General features: G+C 43.8%; 1 protein-coding gene across 2 annotated transcripts in view; it reads right to left on the reverse strand.

Annotated features, from left to right (window-relative positions):
• Positions 1–21,933, reverse strand: part of KAZN (kazrin, periplakin interacting protein) — a 146,207-nt gene that overhangs the window by 102,152 nt on the left and 22,122 nt on the right. For both annotated transcript variants that reach the window (XM_085242096.1, XM_085242095.1), the window contains exon 2: positions 6,803–6,960. In XM_085242096.1, coding sequence (XP_085098222.1) covers positions 6,803–6,960 — 158 coding nt within the window. The remainder of the gene's footprint in view (positions 1–6,802; positions 6,961–21,933) is intronic.

The following is a 21,933-nucleotide window of genomic DNA, read 5'->3' on the forward strand; positions in this document are numbered from 1 at the left end:
GCTGAGTTTACATTCTCTCCATGATGCAGATACTTATACTTGGTGTGGATAAGGATTTAACAAATGCCAAAAGTCTTTTTACTCCAGTCCCAAGGATGGAAGGGAGTGGAGGCTGGCCAGGGTACAGCAGTGGCTAAATGAACACAGCAATCCTGGGCTGACAATCTTGCCAAGGAACAGCAATGAAAAACGTGCAGCCAGAACAATTCTTACTTGGCCACCATGCATCAGGCTGATTGCATGGACTGGGGTCAGCAAGAGTAAAATATTGGGTGTGCTTCATGCCTGAAGTTATAGATCTGGGCAACTCCTGGTAGTCAAGTACTGAAAGAATTGGCCTTGTTGTAAAGCTTTCTGACCAATTGTGCAGCAGAATTCTTCCAGAAGCTTCATAAAGAAGGTTTCTGGCAGTGATTGTGCAAATAGATGTGTGACTCTTCCTTCATCTGCCTTAAAAACTTATACTACAAGTGCAAGTAGACGTCCATTTAAACTTCACAGATCTAAAGACTCAGAGAGATGTTACCTTCCAACTGGGATTGGTTTTGCTGTCACTGGCAAAAGAAACATGGGAGGTGGTTGTGAACCATACAGAGCTTTTGACCTCAGCCACGCACTGGGTGCTCTGATAACCCCATCTCTGTCTCTGTCTTAAATCCCAGCTAACTAGATAGCATCACACATTGGGAAAATCTCTGGAATGGAAGGACAGAGAAAATCAGCCTTAAAAAACCAATCCCATGGGAATCAATAAACTACAGGCAGTTAAAAACAAGTCATGAATAATAAGAGAAGCCAAGGTGTGGTGTTCAAAGGGACCAGGGCTGCTATCAAGCCTCACCATTTGTGGGTAGCTAATGATGTGCAGGGTTGAGTTGGTAAAGGCAGCAGCATCCGTGTTTCCACGCATCCACTATTTTAAGGCTACTTTTGATCTCCCCTCATTATACGGCACATCATCCCCCTAATAGATTGAACTAACAGAGGCAAATCAATTTTTCCTCTCCCAGATCATGAAAAGAGGGAGCAGGTTGGCAGGCACATGTTTAGGGAAAGGCATCATGGCCTGGGCTCATGTAGCACATGCTAATGATGCCATTAGAGACAACAGGAGCCTTGATGAAGCTTGCTAGATGCCACGTTTTATCTTCTCCTTCAATAGAAGTGGAGTCCTTTGTGCTCCCTTCCTGACTAGCCCAAGCAGAATCATTAGAAGATGGGCTGCTGCCTTGGAAGGGGCTCAGAAGATTTCTGCTTATGGAAATGGGATGACAAGATTAATTTAAAAATCACTACCCAGGGAACAGCAGATTTATTTTTCAGTCTTTCCCCTATCCTGGTTTTATCTGATGCTGTTTTCCAAGATGAACCAGTTTGCAAATTTGAGTGCTGACATGCAGCTTAAAATTATGTTTTATATTATTCCATAAAGGAGAATAATTCTTGTATCTACTTCTGCATCCCCCAAAACACATCAGCGTGGCAAGGATGCTTTTAGAAATCAAACAATTCAAGTTTACTGAAAGAAAGAGCAAATCCTCCCTTCTTTTTTCTTCCTGTAGACACTAATACAACCCACTCATATGAAAGTAAAGGTCACGGTGTTTTGTTCCTAAAGCTTGGGCTGCTATGAGCCTGAAGAGCAGATGGTGGAAAGCATTTAACTAGCAAGCAAAATATTGCAACAACACAGTTGGTTTTGTACAACAGGTCTCTGTAGAAAATGAGAACTATTTTTAAAGGTCAGTTGATGTAATGGAACTACTGCTAGTCAGCCTGCATGGTCTATATAACTACCATCGCTTGGTGTATGACGGTCTGTCTTGGAAAGATGACAGACTGCTGAAGAAAAGAGTATAATTTAAGAAAGCTCAAGAAATTATGTTTAATTTTCTGGGGGAGAAAAGAAAACAGAGGGAAATATTAAAAGCAAACAGCTGGTGGGATATTGAATGGCTAGAAGTCAGTCATACCAAGGAGGTTTTCCTTCTGAAGTATTTCCTCTCACCTTAAATGATTTACTTTATGGGACCCCAGTGTCAAAACTAAAGGGCTTGTGGTGATGACAATTCAAATATTTTCCAAAGGGAAATAAGGTGAGATCCTCCACCCAAACCAGCATCAACTTCAAGCAGTATCTACAGATCAATGAGAATGCCCCCTCACTGGAGGCACTCAAGGCCAGGCTGGAGGGGGCTGTGAGCAACCTGACCTAGAGATGTCCCTGCCTATAGCAGGAGGTGGGAACTAGATGATCTAAAATTTCCCCTCCAACCCAAACCATTCTACAATTCTACGATTAACACTTGCTAAAGCTTTCTCCCTTAAGTTACTGAAAGCTGAGGCATTTCATTAAAACACTGGATATTAAACAAAAAAACTTCCAACTGCAAATGAAAATGGTTTTCACCCTATAACTCTGGGGCAACATCCATTCTATTTTGTTGACAACTTCTGCTATTACAACTTCCTGGTTTATTTTCTTTCTCTGCCTAAGAAAGCAATGAACCTCTCAGCAGGGATGCAGTCGGATATCTTGACATCCTCATGCTTGCTGAATCACGCCTAGTCCATGACTGAAATCCAATTAAATCTAAGCCAGCTGCTCCACACTAGGCTAATCCTATCTTACCTCATCATTCGTGGTATGCATGCATCTGAAAAGTCCTGTCCGAATTGAGAGATCATCTCTATGACTATTTATTCCTCCTGTAACAGAGCCTAAGTGGGCCCTGATGATAATCACACGCTGCTGTGAAAGGAAACAAGTGGAAAGATGGTATTTCTCCCAAAGAGCTTAAAATTCACTTGAAGTCAATTCAACTCTTTATGGAAATAGCTCAATGTTCAGAACTTCCTGAAAGCCTGGCTTTTGGGGTCAGGCATCTGGGAATTGAATAGGGGAAATCATTAACCTACTCTAGGTTGGTGCTGGTGCCTGGATGCATCTATGTGACATTCATTAGATTAATTGCTTCAGCAAAATGCTAGATTAGGTCTGATGTCTGTGACACAGCCATGAGCTGCTGTGTACCTTCTGCTCCATGCTGGGCACATCTCTCACAACAGCAATTAAAAACAGAAAGTAAAAGAAATAAAAAGTAATGCAGGCGAAGCTGGAGGAGGATTTAAAGTTGAGAGGTATAATGGATTCTAGTCACATGTCTCTCAGAAGCAATAAATCCTACTGAGGGAAACGTCGAAGGAAAAAACACTGCTCGGCTATAAAATTCCACCTTTGAGGATTATAAAACACCATGCACAGAGCAAACATCCTTTCCAGGCATAATAGGACTGTCAGAAGTGATTGACAGCAATGACAATCTGTCATAGGAGGCCATACCCATGTGATAGCATCCTGCATGGAGCCGGTTGGCAAAAATGAAATTGTTTATTCATCCCTGTACTACGCAGAGAATGGAACATGCTGTACAATGTAAGTGCACCTTTTCTCACAACCTGCTTTTGTGCACCGGCATTATCTAAGCACAGCTTTTAGTTCACGTTATGCTGCTACTTCCATTCCCCCCTCTTCTCCCCTGGATTTCTTCCCTCTCATGCCCTCTGAGCAGGCTGCACGCTGAGCGCTGCTGAGGGAACGCAACGCCGTGTCAGCTCCAGGCTGATGCTGCCAAAATCCCACACAAACAGGAGAAATGAGCAATCTGGAGGCAAAGCTCCAGCACTGTCTCTGAGGGAGGGTGATGCTCCTTGGCTGGCAGCGAGCAATCCCTGCCATGGGTTATTTTTATGATGAGAAAACCCTACTTTAGATGGATGGAGACCTCCAGGGTCAAGAGATCCCTGCAGATTGCAATGACTTTCATTAAATTCCTGTCTTCCGTGGGCAGAATCTGAGCTGACAGCCTCCACAGAGCTTATTACCTGTCCCTAGATATCGTTTAATGCTGACAAGGGAACCTCTCAGCATACTGACAGCCATATCTTGGTCAGCACCCACTGTATATCCATGAGCAACTTGCTCGTGCTGCTCCTGTTGACATCAGTGACATTCCTGTAGGATTACCTTCAAAGTAATGTCCCATTTGATAGAATGAGAAGTAATGGCCTTAAATTGTGCCAGGGGAGGTTCAGGTTGGATATTTGGGAAAATTTCTCTGAAAGAGTGGTGATGCACTGGCATAGGCTGCCCAGGGAGGCGGTGGGGTCACCATCCCCAAAGGTGTTCAATGTGTAGATGTGGCACTGAGGGAGGTGGCCAGTGGGCTTGGGTTGGGGTTGGACTTGGTGATCTTGGAGGTCTTCTCCAGCCTTGATGATTCTATGATTCTCCACTGGAGAAAGTCCTGTTGCATATGGGAGGAGACAGTTTTCTTCAGAGTCTTTTTCTGTATTCTGTTTTTAGCAACAAGTGATCTCCAAGTTGACAAAACAGACTGGGGAATAGATTCTTCCAAGAGTCAAAAGAGAGGGAAAAGGCTAAGGGTCAGGAGAAGGGATTCCAGACTCTGGCTCTCAGATAACACAGCTCTGAAACCCCCTGTGCCTCTGCTGTGATTCCTCTGCTCCACATCGAAAAGCCCCTTGGTTTGTTCAGCTCAGAGAAATGGAGGGTGAGAGGAGGTCTAATGGTGACCTGCAGCTCCATCATGGCATCCTGCTGCTCCATCATGGCGGCCTGTAGCTCCATCACAGCCTGCAGAACCATCATGGCGGCCTGCTGCTCCATCATGGCGGCCTGCAGCTCCATCACAGCCTGCAGAACCATCATGGCGGCCTGCTGCTCCATCATGGCGGCCTGCAGCTCCATCACAGCCTGCAGAACCATCATGGCGGCCTGCTGCTCCATCATGGCGGCCTGCAGCTCCATCACAGCCTGCAGAACCATCATGGCGGCCTGCTGCTCCATCATGGCGGCCTGCAGCTCCATCACAGCCTGCAGAACCATCATGGCGGCCTGCTGCTCCATCATGGCGGCCTGCAGCTCCATCACAGCCTGCAGAACCATCATGGCGGCCTGCTGCTCCATCATGGCGGCCTGCAGCTCCATCACAGCCTGCAGAACCATCATGGCGGCCTGCTGCTCCATCATGGTGGCCTGCAGCTCCATCACAGCCTGCAGAACCATCATGGCGGCCTGCAGCTCCATCACAGCCTGCAGCTCCATCATGGCCCACATCTCCTCATGGGGAGCAGAGGGTCATGCTGAGTTCTGTTCTCTGGTGACAGCGACAGAGCCCAAGGGAACATCATGGAGCTGTGTCCGGGGGAGGTCAGCGTGGGTTAGGAAAGGCACCGAATTCTTGACATTTTCCTCTGCTGTTGGCATTTCCTTCATCAGTCGCTCAAGCGGCACTTAATATGCATTCAGGACAGCCGATAAGTAGTAAAGTAATTCTCAGGTGCTAAAAAAAGAATTCCCATGTAAGGAATTCTTCCATCGGCACTTTTTGCCCCATTTTTATTCCATCTGCAGTGTGCAGATGCCTGTCAGCACCCGCCGGCTCTCACACCTGAGTCCCAGAGGTATTGCCACCTGCAGCACAGGCAGTGTGCACAATCCTAAGGCTCAGTTTAACCCTTCTCCTCCTCCGTGTCCTTGCAGCAATGCCCCAGTCAGTGATCTGGGAGAAAATGGAGGGGACTTGGCTAAAAACACACAGAAGCAAGAGAACCACCATGGCTGGCAAAGCCTGAGTGGATGTTTTCTGAGTGGATGCCAGGGTGGCATCTCTGGCTCTGTTTTTTTTGGGAGCAATTGGCTCCCTTGCCCAACTTTCCCACTGAACTGTGCGCACTGACCACCCTAAACCTTCAGCGCATCTCTCCATTTGCAACCCAGCATTTGTTACCAAAACCAGGGATTCCCAGCTCGCTTCCCGCATGCAACAAAACCCTGTTAGCTAAAGCAATTAGAAATAAAGGTCTTTGAAAGTGAGAGAAACAGATAAGATAACCACCAGACTCCACCTGAGAAAATATGGGAATAAGATATGAAAACGTGTGTCTTACTCTGTTTGCATATCCCATTTAAACACTGGCAGCAAGTCAGAGGAAACCAAACCCCAGAGACCACCAGATTAGTGGTGATGCTATCAACACGGACCTGGGCTGACCCCACAATGGCAAACTTAGCATGAAATAGTGACCAGAAAAACCCTGGGTAAGATAAATTTGCATACAGCACAGCTAGTCCTTACAGGAGTAATTCCCTCTATGTTTATTTTCTTGTTAGACTTCTAATGGGAGGTGATAGGCACAAGCTGTAATAGGAGCAATACTGACCAGGTATTCCATTAAAAAATAAAATAAAATAAAGCACAAAGCAACATCTGCACAGGATTTCGTGACTTTTAACTGACATTTTGGAGGCAGATTAAACCAACAGCTCAGCTGTGTGTCTAGCACTTCCAAAAGTGCCATCAGCACAGATGCTTAGTGCCAAAATGATTTTCTTTTGCTACAGATGATGCTGGGTTCCCATCCAGGGGTATATCAATCTCCAGCCCTAAGTGGTGTTGTGTTTGGGTCACGGTTTAGTGGGCAATATTGGTGGTAGGTGGACAGTTGGACTAGATGATCTCAGAGGTCTTTTCCAATCTTAATGATTTTGTGTTTCTATGATAAATCTAACACACGGGCCCAACAAAAAAAGCTGTTCTCTGTTCTGAGATGGCCTTGCCACAGCTGTGCATTTTGGAAGCACGCGTCAGCTATAAACAAGTGTCAGGGACTAATGTTTTCACTGCTAAAACCACCCCTAAAAATGAACTATTGCCTCCAGGTCTGTGAAACGTGCCTTTCTTGTGTGATAACAGATGCGTATGTATTGCTTTCGTACCTGTGCATCCATTAAGAGGTGCCTCATCAGCATCATGGCACTCTTCAGAGATTCTCTCTCGCTGGGCAGAAAGGCATCTTCATCTTCATCCAGAGTTTTTGACTTGTTCACGATAAAATGGGAGATCTGGTCGTTCAGGGAGTGCAGCGACTCCACAGCTGGGAAGACAGAGGAGAGCAGAAAGGGCATGAAGCCTCACCTACTGGTTGGCTACCCAGCCCATGGCAGAGGGTTGGAACTAGATGGTCTTTAAGGTTCCTTCCAACCTAACTCTATGATTGGATGAAACATGCTGCGATGCATGGATGGGAACAAGATGTGCTCAAACATGTCGGCACAGAAGAGTTCATTGCACATAAATTAACGTGATATTTCCTAAATTCATCTGATATTAGCATTCATAAAACCTAAGCTGAAGTTTAGGCTGAGAGACAAGCCTTCTCCCCTGAGGTGTGGCAAATCTAAAGAGCAGCACCGCGTAGCCATGAAGAGAGAAAATTGCTCAAGGTCAGGGAACGGGTCGTTGATAGAATAAAAATATGAAAAAATTAGGCTCTTGCTCCCAGCTCAGAGACCTGCTCCCTGCACGTGCTGGGACCCAGCTCTTCGGAGCAGACAAAAGGCACAAAAAGTGGCTTTTTGTAGGATAGGAGAGAGCAAGACTAACAACTACAACAGCACTTATCTCATCTCTGCACGGTAAGTTTGTGATGCAATTTGCTTTTAAACCATCGCAATTGTGAGTCTACACTCTAGACTCATTCAATAAATGAGGCTCAATTAATTCTTCAGAGTATTCCCCTCCTGCAATGAAAGCCCTCGATGAGGCTGTGGCTCCCAGCAATGCATTGCTGCCACATGCAGCATGTACTGCAGCCCCTGCTCCACTCCAGCTGCTGTGAGCAAGGCAATGTATAATTTAGGATGCCTTGACAAACTGATTTCAAGAACACCAGGCAATTGAAAAACACTCAACCTGGTTCTGTCCAAAGATGATCTTACCATAAAATTCAGAGTAGCAAAGATTAGCAAAGAATTTTTTTCCTCCAGTGGAAATAAGAGGTTGAAAAACAAGAGATTGAAATAAGGGTGGAAACCAGATGACCTTGGAGGTCCCTCCCAAACCAAACCAATTTATGATTTCTGTGATTTGAAATAAAATCCACACCGAACTTTTGCCTACTTAAAGTAGCTAATTGTATTTTTTGAAAGGAAGAAAATCAGAGCTCAGCATTCCTTCATTCATGTGCATGCAGCACCATACAGCTTACCAAAAACACCATTCAACCAAAAACTTAATGGCCTGCAAGCAAAAGCTTCACTAAATAATATCTTCACATATGATTGAGGCTTGTATATACCATCATCATAGCACTGGGTATTAATCCCCTCACACCCTCTCTGACCCATGAATAATTGAGGAAGGGTCATTTCTTTCTATTCTTGCACCAGAAGCCAACCTGTGCTGCTAAAGATGTGAGCATCCATTGGAGCTCTCCTCCAGCTGATGGCTTCTCTCCAGATTTCAGCCAGAAATTGGCACGTGCAGCATTTTGCAGCATTTCTCCCAGCCTTTGTACTTTAAAGTAATTAAAGCCAAAAAAAAATTATATTATCCTAAGTTACTTTAAACTTCTGGTTTGAAGCAACAGCTCCATATTCTTCATTATTTCCTGTTTTACTCTTTGGGAAGGTCAGTGTAGTGCTATGTTTAAACTCTGGTTAGTGGAACAAAGCACTTTCCATGCAGATGATAGAAAAATGTTTTGAAAATAAACCAGTTGGGATCTTCTCCATGGAAGTAAAGCATGGGTTTCTGGATCTCTGACCACTGAAGTAAAAACAAAGAAGGCCCAAACTGAATGTCCCATGTCACAGCCTGGTCACACGCAGAGATACCTGATATTCCTCATTTAAATCAAGAGCAATATCCTGCCTTGTGCAGACACACCTTCCAAAATAACAAGAAATCTTAAATATCTCTGCTGAGCAGCCCAGTGTCAAACCAAGTAATTCCTTTGTAAATGTGTAACTTAGGATGAAAACCGTTCTGATTATGGACCTGAGGTATAAGCACAGGTATATTTTGTTCAGTTTTAAAGATACTTGTTTGTGCCTTTAAGGAAGAAGAAAAAGTCAATCTTGCCTCCTTGTATCAGTGCTTGTGGCTTCATCTTGATAGCACATCAGTAACGCTGCGAGCAAGACAACCAGCTAAGTAAAAGTTACAGCTAGCAGAGCTTCCAGCTTTTCCAATTCCAATTTCAACCTTTCCTCTCTGCAAGGATCCATCTCAAGAGATGAAGAAACCATCACAATTTTCCAATACTGCTTTGACATCATCTACAATATGAAAGGACCTGGGGTGCTGCTGTAAAGTCAGAAATCCCCAGAGAGCAAAGGACGTGCAGGGAAGCAAGGAAATTGCTTGTTGCCAGAGATGGGGAGGAAATACATACATATACATAAACACATGGCACAAATTGCTTCAAGGAAGAGCAGTAAAACTGCTCCAGAAGATCTCATTTTATAACCTCCAGCTACTGCCCAGATATGTGCAAGGCAAACTGTAGATAATATATCCTGAGAGTGACAGATAAAAGCCAGCGGTGTCTAAATTTAATTCTTGCTCACAGGATTGACTAAATGGAAGGCGACGTACACCATAATAATTTTAACATGGGACACAGTGTAAGGATTCCTGGGCTCATCAGCTGATTCAAGACAGTGTCCAAGCTGGGCTTTTCTGCAAGCCATCAGCACTCATCACCATGGCTGGAGATGTGATCCCATGGAGAGAAGAGCCAAAAAGCCACATTGAGTGCACTGACCCTTGGAAAATCTATCCCAGCCAAGCACAGAGCAGTCTTCAGTGTGTGGGTTGCCAGGGAAAGTTCATCTCTAATGAGTGGTTCTGACTACCCAGCAGAAGGCAATGACGCGTGTGGGCAAACTGTGCAATTCATTAAAGCCTAATATTACAAAACAGCTTCTCAAATAACATCTACAGGGTTTGTTTTTGCAGAGAGGCAAAAGTATTCAAGGCACTTCAGGCCTTTTCTGTACCATCTCTCCCCTCTTTGTGTGTGCAACCACACCAACTACAGATGCAGGTCCCTGAAGCAAGAGGTTACTTTCAGCAGAGGCTCCTCATCCCATATAATGCACCCCAGCTGATACCTCCTTTGGAAAGGCAGTTAAAACTGATCTGATCTGCTTTTTGGCTAAATCTCTCTCTGTTTCAAAATGGTTAAATAGCAACTAAACAGTTAAATAACAATTCTCAAATGCTCCCCCTTCAGTACCTCAGCAGTGCCTTCTTCTCTTTGCACAGCTCTGGGGAGAAACTGGGAGCCAACACAGCTTGCTGTGCTGGGGTAGGCTTGGAAAGTCATGGCACTTTGGGGCTATGGGATGTGGAAGTGCTCCAGCTGCGTGCAGTGTATGAAAAGGAGCTCTTCAGGGAGCTAAGAGGTAAATAACACCTGTCCTTACGTACCACAGGATCATAAGGGTTGGAAAAGACCTCTAGGATCATCTAGTCCAGCCATCCACCTACCACCAAACCTGCCTACTAAACCATGTCCCATAACCACGTTACTGTGGTTGGCTGAGTCTTTTGCAGGAGCAGCTGAGTTTTGCCTGATTAATGATTCTGATTAGGAAGCATTTCCACTGTAGCATTTGCTAATTGCATTTGGACGCTTCAATGAGTTTATTCACTTAGTAGAAGAAGAAATCTCCCTTGGTAAAAGCCAAGCTCTTGACAAGTGTTCCCCCTTCTCTGTTGCCAGTATGGCAATGGCTGAGCAAACACAATGAGACAAGAAGCTGACCTGCAAGGCCCATGACCAAACTCAAGGCAAAAGCTCCATCTGAGCAAACCAAGCCCAAAGGAACCCAACGGAGCCCAAATGAGCTCACTCTCCTTTGGCTGAGCTGTCCAATATCATGGTAGATGGGAAATACAGGTTGCAGCAACTCCTCCACCCATACATTTGTGACATTGCCATTTATATGAACCAAACATTTCACACTCTGCAGAAACATCTAGATCTGAAACACTCTGTAAATATTGTCTCCTGTAACCGGTATGAGGAGACCAACAGCTTTTTCTTTCCTTTGTAGTCTTTAACTTGTTTCAAAGGAGCCATTCAATGAGCCCCTCGCAGGAGTAATTTACCACACCATTAACTGAAGGAAAAATATCTGGTGTCTACATTAGGGGCTCAATCACCTTTCAGAGAAACACTGCGAAGAACTCATTACAGTAATTACTAATGAGCTGGCCTCTTTGGGCTGTAAATGCTTTGTATGTAACTGGCAAAGAGCTGCACTCATAGCTTCCCAGATGCAGAAGAAAGCCATCAGACCAATAAATGGCCTAGCAGTTCCTGAGCAAAACAAGCTCAGAAATGAAGCTGGTCATTTTTTTCAGCTTATTAGCTTCTCCTTACCAACCTGACCTTTTTGGAAATGAAAAACGACATCGAGAAGTGGAGCTTTGTGGGGTTGTGATAGCTCTTTAGTAATCAGTGTTTTATTGAGACCTTTATTCTATTAATATTTTATTTTAATGCTCCAGGAGTTTCTTTCAAGGTTGGATTTTTAACTATTTCCATTAAAACCTCAATTTTTTAGCTGGCTGTAAACACAAACATATATTTTGAATGCAGTAATCTGACAACAAACTATGTAATTTTGCATGACATTGCTCCTACATTGAAAAGCCATATATCCTAGTGTATTGAAAAACCATCTATCCTAGTAAGAAGCAGAAAAAGAATGAGAATTTTGGAACCATGATGCAAGGACAGATGTTCACCCTCTCCTTAGAGAGAAAAAGGCCATAAGCAGAAGTTTAGGCACATTCAAAAACTGACCTTTCCTTAATTTGTGCCCACGCTGGTCCCTTCCAACTTGAAGGATTCTATGAGAGCACTTCGCTTTGCCTCAGTTTCTTCAGCTCTAAATTGTGTGAGTCTGGTTCCTCAAAGAGTGAGCTGAGGTGTTTACTAGCATTTGGCTAAATTTTTTAAAATTAAAAAGCTCAGTGTGTACTCCAGCTAAAATACTGCCAGGGGTCATGTAGAAAATGAGCAATATATTTATATTCTGGCAACAATCTTGCTAGAGCCATGAATATTGGAGAGCAGAAGTGCTTCCAATGCCTAAAAATTTGTCTTTCCTTCTCCAGGCTCTATTAGCTACACTAATAAATAACACCGCCACTTGCTCCAAAGGAAAGAAAAAAAAAGGCAAATAAATTCTGCTTTGGGGATGTGTAGGACAGAGGCTGGAACAAAGCAGCCAGAGTTGGATTCTTGCTGCTTTGTGATACGCTGAATGGAAGGAGCCCATAACTCCTCCAGCAAACTGGACCCCTCCAAACTTTGGCCAACAACTATTGTTGTTCTCAGGGATATTTGAGATGTCTGACTCCCTCGGGAGCCACAATCTGCCTCTCCAGGAACAATGTCAGACTGGGAGGCACGATGCCAAACTGGTAAATCTAACTTCTGCAAGAGAAACTCATTTCAAATTTGCCAAAAAATGAAAACCCCTCCCCGGATCAGACAAGACATGGAAGCACCCAGCTCCACAGCAGCTGCTCTTGTGTTTCTATGGGTAATCATTTGTCATCTCTTTAGCTAATTGTGACTATTATATTTCATAAACAATAGCTGCTTTATTTAGACAAAAAGGAAGTGAACAACCAAAATTGCATGAGCCAACACAACAGCATGGGCCAGATACCCAGTTGCTCTGAGCTGATCTCAGTGAGCAAAGCTCGTATGTGCAAATGGTGAGGTGGGAAGCCCATGGGAGGTCTGGCACTCACTTTGCCCAAAATTGACTCCAAGATCTTGGATAGGTCAACGAAACCCCACGATCTTGGATGGGCCACCTAAACCCTATATCTTGGATGGGTCAGCTTTCACTCTCTGGTTTCTCATCCATAAACATGAGGGTTGTAGCCCAGAGAAATGCCGTAAAACACAAAGATGCCACCATGGGTGAGGGACTTGCTTGGCTTTTCCCTGCTATTCAACTCCAAATCATGAATTGTTCTGGTTTAACAGGCAGCTCCTGGCGTAAACAGGATACTCCATCTCCTCGGTGTCAAAGGTGGAAGAAAACACATCCTGAGGGGAATTTAATAAATCGCAGGCTTTTCTGAGTTTTGAATAAAACGAAATTGTTAAAAGACAACTGGGCTTGATTTGTTTCCCACCAAACATCTGGAAGAGAGTGAAGCAGAGCCTTTGTGAGTGTTGAGAGACTAATGAGCATTGTCTTGCCAATCCACTGGGGTAGCAAGAATCAGAGAAGGACACCAGGAATCTTGAAACTAGCTTAAAAAAATAAGAAGATACAAAATATAAGCAGGAAAACCGGGGCTTTTTTTTGCTGGTATTTTTGAGATATTGCCTAAGACTGCCCATCTCTGAACTGGAAAGTTCAGAAACTTAATATAAAGATCTATAACATTTGTATTTCACATAGAATGACTTAGTTTGGAAGGGACCTTAAAGATCATCCAGTTCCAACCCCCTGCCACAGGCATGGTTGACAATTGCTAGATCGGGCTGCCCAGGATTTGCCCTATAAAAAAATGCCACCAGTTACAACGTTTGCAATAAGGTCATGGAAAATGGCAACCACAAACCTCTCTATGAAAACCAATTGTTCATAGTTGGAAAAAAAAAGGGGTGGAAGATTAAAGCAAGTATTTAAATTTCCTTGGAGGACTCCTTGAGCTGCTTAAAACCTAAAGCTGCGACATGAAGAGAATGCTGGGGTTAGCAATTCCATCCTTAAAAAAAGAAGCCCAACATCGACGTAGTGTTATGAAAAGCTAACATTCAAGCAGTGGAAGTGCACAGGTTGATAAAGCATGGCTGAGTACAGCAGATCACAGGGTCACGTTTTATCGCGCTTGCACAAAAGCGGCTGTCTGAGAGAGCCGGGAGGGCGATGCGGTTCCTGAGCAGATAAAGGTGACACCAAGGATCACACCAGATGCTACATTTGCACTGATACTGCTGGCAGAGCCACACGCCGACAGCTCCTGCCTTGTTAATTGTACTGCTGCTTTTCCTTTGCATCCCAGGCCCGTAATTTACGATGAGCAGAATTATTACTGCGTTTTATAGACGGAGATGGGACTTTTTTCCCTACATTTAAAATATTCAACTCATCTGCGTATGTATCACACACTGAATGTTTGGCCTTACTTGTAATTGATGTAATCTTGACATTATTGTGTCAATTACTGCCTAATTCTGACTGGTATCCATCAAACCATTGCATCAAATATCACCAAATCTATTTATATGGAGTAAAAATAAGCATCCCGAAGTATATTCGTGCAATCAGAGCTAAAATGAGACTATATTCATTATTTAATAGTCCTGTCACAATTATGTCTTTGGAGCAAAAGCTTCGCATTGAAGAGACTTCTCCAGCATCATTTATTTTCATTGGCAGAGAACTGAATAAAATCCTCTCAAAATAAAGCATATTTTTCAGAGCAGTATTTAAGCTTATTCCTTCTGTCAACTGTGTCTATAAAACGTAGCAAGAGAATGTTCTCTGTACAGGATATTATCCTGTGATCAGCTATGTCTGTTCGCTTCAAGCTCAGCTCGGTGGATTTCCATATAGTTAAAGCAAGTAACTCAAGCAGCAGTCCTAGAAAATCTTTCATGTTTCTGCTTCTCCAGCGTAGCAATGCACCCAGCCTTTTTCCGAGCAGTCATAAAATGTGACGGGTTTAACTTTCCAGATAATGGGATTTCATCATCTCGTAGATATATGGGAAATACAAGCTGCAGAGAAGGAAACCCTTGTTGCTTCGCGAGCGGAATCACAGAATCACAGAATGATTGGGTCGAGAGGGACCTTCAAGATCACCCAGTTCTAAGACCTCGCCGTGGGCTGGGTGCCCCCCACCAGCTCATCCATGGCCTTGGGCTCCTGCAGGGATGGGGCACCCACAGCTCCCTGGGGAAATGATTTCACAAGTCTTGCTTTCCGTTCCTAAAGATTTCCTGCTCACAGCCGAGACAAAGATCTCTACGCTTCTGAAAGGTGTATTCATGGTGAAGTATCATCAAGAAAACAAACGTCCCTCGATGATGTTTGAGCACATCCTCCTCTCATGTTCCAAATGGCATTTTAGCAGGATTTTGTGAGCATTTTCTTTTCAGTGGTGTTGTTTTCATTCTACCTCGGCACAGTCATTTTCAAAATTATGACATTCCCAGCAAAAAGAACAAGTGGAGCATTCAGTGCTAATTACATGGTATTCAAATGCTACTCCCATTTGGACTCATTATTTTCTGTTTATTAGATTTTCTTTATGTTTCTGCTAAGGTGCTTCTACCCCTGTTGCAGCCAGTGGGATTTTTCAGCACCTCATAACTTTTCTTCACGTGGAAAGACTCATGGAAATATTTAAGTGCTTTTTAAAATTTTTTTTATTTTTATTTTTTGATAGAGGGAATGACCTCAAGTTGTGCCAGAGGAGGTTCAGGTTGGATATTTGGAAAGACTTCTCCAAAAGAGTGTTCAGGCACCAGAATGGGCTGCCCAGGGGGGTGATGGAGTCCCAACCCTGTAGGTGTTCAGGAGATGTGGCACTTGGGGTCATGATTTGGTGGGCAATGTTGGTAGTAAGTGGATGGTTGGACTGGATGATCTTAGAGGTCTTTTCCAACCTTAATGATTCTATGATAACCAGTGGGAAATTAACGTTTCCAAACTCCCCTAACAGCAGGAGGCATAGTTTTCTTTGCTTTCTGGCTCTTGTGCCTTAGCTTTAAGCTTAACATATCAGTCAACACCCCCCACTTTATATCCACACTACAAACATTGCATTGGTAAACATTCACTGGTGGCATTTATTTTAGCAATCAGAACGTGGGAGAAAACCAAACATCCCAGTAGAAAGGGAGAACATACACTGCATTAACCTCCCTCCCTCGCTTTCATCTGTAGCCTTTGCAGCAAGATTGTTTGGCAAAGCAATGAAATTAAACTTTTATAAAGGACAAGAGGATAACTGTCATCAGGAGGAAAGTGGGTGTTGGGGTTTATTTCATTCTCAAACATGCCTGTGGTTCTTTGGATCCCAAATCTTGGAGCAAGGTGGCATCTTGGCATCTGACTTTTGAGGACGTCTTTCCTTGTGCAAGAACATCTTTAAGTTGGCAGTAGGAATGACTTACAGTTCCTGAGAGCCTTTCATCTTCCTGAGACCCCTGAATGTGCTTAAACAACAGCAACGAGCATTAAAAGTTAATTTGCCCCCCTGTTAACAACTCAGCCCATCACTGTGTGCTCTCCCCTGGCAGCTGCCTAAGGGAACAAGCTTTTCCTTTGGCACAGGCGTTGTGATGGATGAAGGGAAAGCATTCCATTCTGACAACTGATTGACAGACTGTCCCTGTTAATTATGGCCAAAAAGACAGAAGGAGAGAGGAAAATGATAACACAGCTCCATGAAATGATGTTGGTGCTGTTTGTAGACAGTTCTTAGAAGATGCAGAGGCTGAGCTGGGGCCAACTGTGTGAGGTTTATTTTCTCTATTTCTTATAAAGTCGGGGTGAGATCAGCATCACGCTGGCTGGAATTCAATAGCAATGTGAAATATCATATGCTCAAACTGGTGCAAATAGGAGACAACTTCCCAATCACGTCCTGCTGCATAAAAGCCACCTCTCCTCCCACCGGAGGAACTCTGGTGTCCTGGGTGGACTTCAGACACATAAAGAAAGAATTAGGGACATGACACTTGTCTGGCATCAAACGGCACACCCAGAGCACAGCGGGGTCAGAAAACACCTCTTAGTGTCTCTGGAGGTCTGTAAGGGTTAGTGGAGGCTCTCAAGGTCCCTGAGGGTTCCCAGGCTCCCTCTCTGCAAACCTGACACCAGCAAGGCCCAGCCATCCCTTACTGCTGCCTCAAGAAAACCCCTGCAGCAGGGACCCCAGGTTTCACCCCACAAGACAGAAAACAGCCCCAGGCTTCTTTTCTGCTTCCTCCCACAGGCAGCTTTGCCTCACCTGAAGGGCTGCCTAGGAATTCCTTTCAAGGTTTGCCATGGCAACAAGAAAACTATGGGATATTGGTGTGAAACAAATGGGCTGTTTTTCAATCATCCTTCTGTCTCTATCTAACATCCTCTAGCTATGAGACATGCAAGCACACCCTCCTCTGGATAAGGAGCAGTCCCACTGGGGAGGCACCTGCAGAACTGCACAAGGATGCTACAGAGGCAACCCAGGGTTTCTTAGCAACAGCATCACATCTGGGTCCATTAACTCCAAATTCCTCCGCGAGTACATCTTGAGCTGGGGAAAAATCGTCAGAGGTTGATGGATAGCATGAGAGAAAGCATGTCTTTTGTTCAGCCTGATGGAGGGGAAAACAAAAGGTCGCTGTTGAAAAGCAAGGAGCAGAAATGGCCCTTTTGATATCTTACAGGTGCTGGACTTGCAGCTGGCTTGAAGTCAGGCTGTGGTATGGAGCTCTACCAAAGCTTCAGGAGGGTTCTCGCAGTTCTGTAGGAGGTTTGCTACAGCAAGGAGGCACCAGAAAGGATGCTTGTAAAACAAAGGTAGAGAGAATGAGCAGGCAGAAAGATTCAGTGGCACAGCTGCACAGGGAGGTGGGGTCACCTGTGCTCAATGTGGAGATGTGGCACTGAGGGATGTGGTCGGTGGGCAGCACTGGTGGGACCTGGATGATCCCACTGGATGATTGTATTGGTCTTAATGGCTCCGTGATTCTATTCACTGCACTAGGAATTGAAAGGTGTATTTTCAGCACACTTGAATGCGCGGAGCTGGCCCTCCTGCTCTGAACATGGGTGTTTTCATGCTCTGTGTTATCTGCTCACAGTATTTCGGAAATGTTACATCTTCATGGCCTATTCAGACTGCACTCACTCTCAATGCTTCTTATTCAAAGGACCTTTTCCTGATGATCGTTAACTTCATGACCTCTGATGATCACTTCACTTCAGAGAAAGGGCAGAGAGGCACATTTATGGGCCATATCAGTGCACTGGAATGTCTCCTTGCTTGGAAAGGTCAGCTCACTTCAGCTTGTCCATTTGCATAAGTGATCGGCGTTCAGCTACTGCTCCTTCTCTGCTACAGATGGGAAACCTCCATCAGATACTGCTCTCGCAGGCAAAGTTACCCACAAATACTGCTTTGTAGCAAGGCAAAGACACCACAGAAATTTATAAAGGTTTTGGTTCACTTTTCTGTATTAATATATCTGGAAGAAGAAAATACATCGTTTGAAATTACATTAAAAAAAAAAACACAACTATTATTATTCTGACAAGAACAAAGGATAGATTAGAATATGGAAATAAGAGAAGAAACTGTGGTCAAGAAGTAATTTGCTTGCACAATCTTCAGCACCATCTGCTGAAAGTATATTCAGGTGCAATTACAGCACAAGGGTCTGCTGGATTCACCTAATAATTTCTTCAGCTGTGGATCAAACCCTTTCGACCCCCTTGTGATATGCACGAGGAGCCAAAATGATAAACCTTTTAGTAATGCTGACAGATAGCATGCACTGCACTAGAAGTGAGGAGATACGGGTGGCTCTAATGAAAAGAACATGAGGTTTATCATGTCTTAGCTATTCAACTCAGACGAGATTAGCTTAATGAAAAGCAAAAACAACCTCACCCTTCCCCCAAATCCCAACCTCAGAATCACTCCTCAGCCTTAGAAATGCTTCTGGTGGGGAGAACATAGAATCACTGAGGTTGGAAAAGACCTCCAAGATCCCCCAGTCCAGCCCCAACCCATCCCACCGTGCCCACTGCCCACGTCCCTCAGTGCCATCACCAAAACCCAATATTTAGGACCTATTTTCTGGCTTTTTCTACACCCTTCTCTTGTTGCTCTCTTTTGATGGAGCTTTTCTTTGCATGCAACTCAAAAGGAGCAGCTACAGACTTGCAGGCTTTTATTATTATTATTTTTTTTTTGGTCACATCTTCAACCCTCAAATATCCACAGCCCTGAAAAGAGCCCTCATTAGTGTGCATTTCCATACCGAGGTGAAAGAGGAATGCCAGGCCAAAGTTTTCCCTGGAAAAGCAAGGGACCTCAAGCTGTTAATATGTCATTATGTTTCTGTTCATTAGCTTCTGTGGAAGCTGACAAATATGTTTTTAATGACTTCATATTTTTTTTTCTTAATGTTCTTTAAAGTACTTTTCCCCTACTGTAGTGCTAATAAGGTGTAAAAGTCTTCTCCTGGAGCACTCCATACTGCAGCTCATGTGGCTGTGGTTTTAATGGGAAAATTTTCTTGCAACTGCAACAGCAAATTAAACAGTATTTAGTGGCACACTGAGTCGACTCATTAGCACACTCAAACTTCCACAGCCTATTTAGTCAAGAATCAATGTCCAATGTGGTTTAAAGAAAAAAATGCATAGGAAATTATTAGCAACAGCTTAAGAATTCTACTGGAACCCAGGCTGAATTTTTCACTGTCACAGCTCAGCCAGTAAAAGCCAATTTATAGAGATATAAATACACACATGGAGGGTGCAGCACTGTTCCCCACGTGGAGCAGCATCCAGATCGAAGAAGTTCTATTTAATATTTCCTCCACTCCGCATTTGTTCGCAAAAGACAAAGGATTAAACAGAGAACATTCTGAAGGCATCCACCAATGCTGTGGTTCCCTCCGTTGTTCTCCAGCAAATCAATGATTGTTGAATTGAAATAAATCTCTTTGTAAGGTTCAGACAGTTTTATAATTCAGAGCCAGATTCCAGTAGGAAAGACTTACGTCAATGCCACACAGTTTATAGGAGATTGATGTTAGCTCGGTGTCGAATTTAATCACCAATGACACGCTGCCATTATTTGATTCTGCTTATCGAATTTATTTATCTCAAATTGGCACTTTTTGCAAAATGCTGTAAGAAGGGACCATTTTTCAGCAACATCAGGAAGGGAAAAGCACGATTAGCACACAGCTTTCCCCACCTCCGGACTATTTGAGCAATTGCTAATTTCAATTCCTTGTAAGTGCAGCGTTGTTTTTTTTAAAGCACATCTAAGTGTTTTGCTGAAGTGGGTTCTGGATAGTGGTAAATGAATCATTACTGGGACAATTATCCAAACCGGGTCATCATCGACCATGCCATGCAAACTCAGAATGTGAAGTGGAAAGGCAGTGTGTGACTCAGCCAGCGATAACAGGAAAGAGGCTGATTAGTGCAAATGCAAAGGGCAAATGTGAAGTTACTCTGAACGTAATTTGAAGAGTTCACAGCTCTCGCTGACCTCAGATGAGGTCTTAAAATGGCTTGAGGAAAATTAGTAAAAGCAAAGATCAGTGATCTCTGTTTTGCAGAGCTTGTTTGTGCTCAGCGTATATCGGACCATGGAGTTTGGTTAAACTGGAGAACATATCATAAAACACTGCGTGGTTCTGTCTCACTTGGGGAGAAAAGTGGGTTCAAATAGGGATCATGGCAATAGCAAATACTCAAACATGCCTTCTCCTGCACATAACTAACATATCCAATACTTTGGAAACAAAAAGCAAGAATACAAAGTGTGTACATGGATGCACCTTAAGTTGGCTATTGACACAGTATAGGTTGTTGTAAGAGACAGAAGACAACATTCAGATGGAGTCATTTGTGAAAAAAAATGACCATTCTCTTATGCAACATGCAGTGTAGATCTTATTGCATCTTCCTTCTTCTGACAGGACAAAAGATAATGATGGCCTCAGGTTGCACAGAAGGTGTTCAGGTTGGATATAAGGGAAATTTCTTCACCAGAAGAGTCATGATGCATTGGCACAGGGTTACCAGGGGGGTGGTGGAGTTGCTGTCTCAGGAGGTGTTGAAGAAGAGGATAAATGTCACACTGAGTGATATGATCTAGAGCAGTCGCAAGCAGAGGTTGATGGTTGTAGTAGATCTCAAAGGCCTTTCCAAACCTAACGATTCTGTGTTTCCTTTAAAGAACATGGCTTTGCCCATTCATACGTGTGTAACCATGAGCAAGACAGACGTTGCTCTGCTCCTGCACAGTCCACTGGCCAACCCTACTCTTGGCCTTCAGCAAAGACCACAGAAGCACATGAGCATGCACTCCCACTCAGTGCTGGACATTGGAAGAGAAATCAAGAGGAAAACCATCACCCTGACCACACAGCTTGCTTGGGACTTGTGGGTCTGATATCTACCTGGTGGTCAAGGGGCTTTTCTTGACTTTACACTCATCACAGATGGGCAGTGATGGGAAGAAAGGTTTAGAAGGGCTTTACAGCAGCCCTGAGGGTGCAGTGGAGGATGTTGTCTCACTATCCTTAAGAAATAAAACAGAACCAGCTCCAGAGACAAGGCCTTTCATTCCTGCCCTCCTGTAATCTCATGCAAAGATGACACAGCCTTTGAGAGGCACGAATTAGTTACACAGTTAACCCAGCTCCATTTAATACGGCCATTGCTTTCTGTTGATAAGCTAACAGAAATTTCTCCTTTCTTGGGAAAGCTTCCAGCCTCTTTTCCTTCACTTCCTCCTACACATGGCTCTTCCTATAACACAAATATCTGGCTTCTTTTTTTTTTTTTTTTTTCTTTTGATGGGATAAAACAATAAACACGAGATGAAAAAGGAAGAGGGGCACACTTTTGGCTGGAAATCTGAGACTGTGGCTTCCTTCTGCTTCCAATCATATCTTCTGAAGTTGCCTCAAACGAGGAAAGAAGAAAGGAATTGTGAATTCATAAAAAGTGCTACAGTGAGCTCAGCAGAAATCAGATTGCTTTTATTTGTAGTCTAACCCATTCCTGGTACTTTTCAGTAAATTGGTTTAACTGTAGATAGGTCAACTCTCATATGACTTAATTAAACACTATCACTCCCAAGCAGCACTGCAATGGGAAATAAAACAATGGGAGACATTCTCCTCTTGGTTAAAGTGGTGTAAGCCCAGATTAACCCCACTGAAGTCACCACTTTTCAACATAACGTTCTCAAAGCTGCTCCAAAGATCAACAACCATCTCCCTTCAGCTTCAGCATGCTTGGAAAAGGCTCTAAACACCTGGAAAATGTGG

Source organism: Meleagris gallopavo, chromosome 23, assembly GCF_905368555.1.
Source record: "Meleagris gallopavo chromosome 23, MGAL_WU_HG_1.1, whole genome shotgun sequence".
Lineage (NCBI taxonomy): Eukaryota > Metazoa > Chordata > Aves > Galliformes > Phasianidae > Meleagris > Meleagris gallopavo.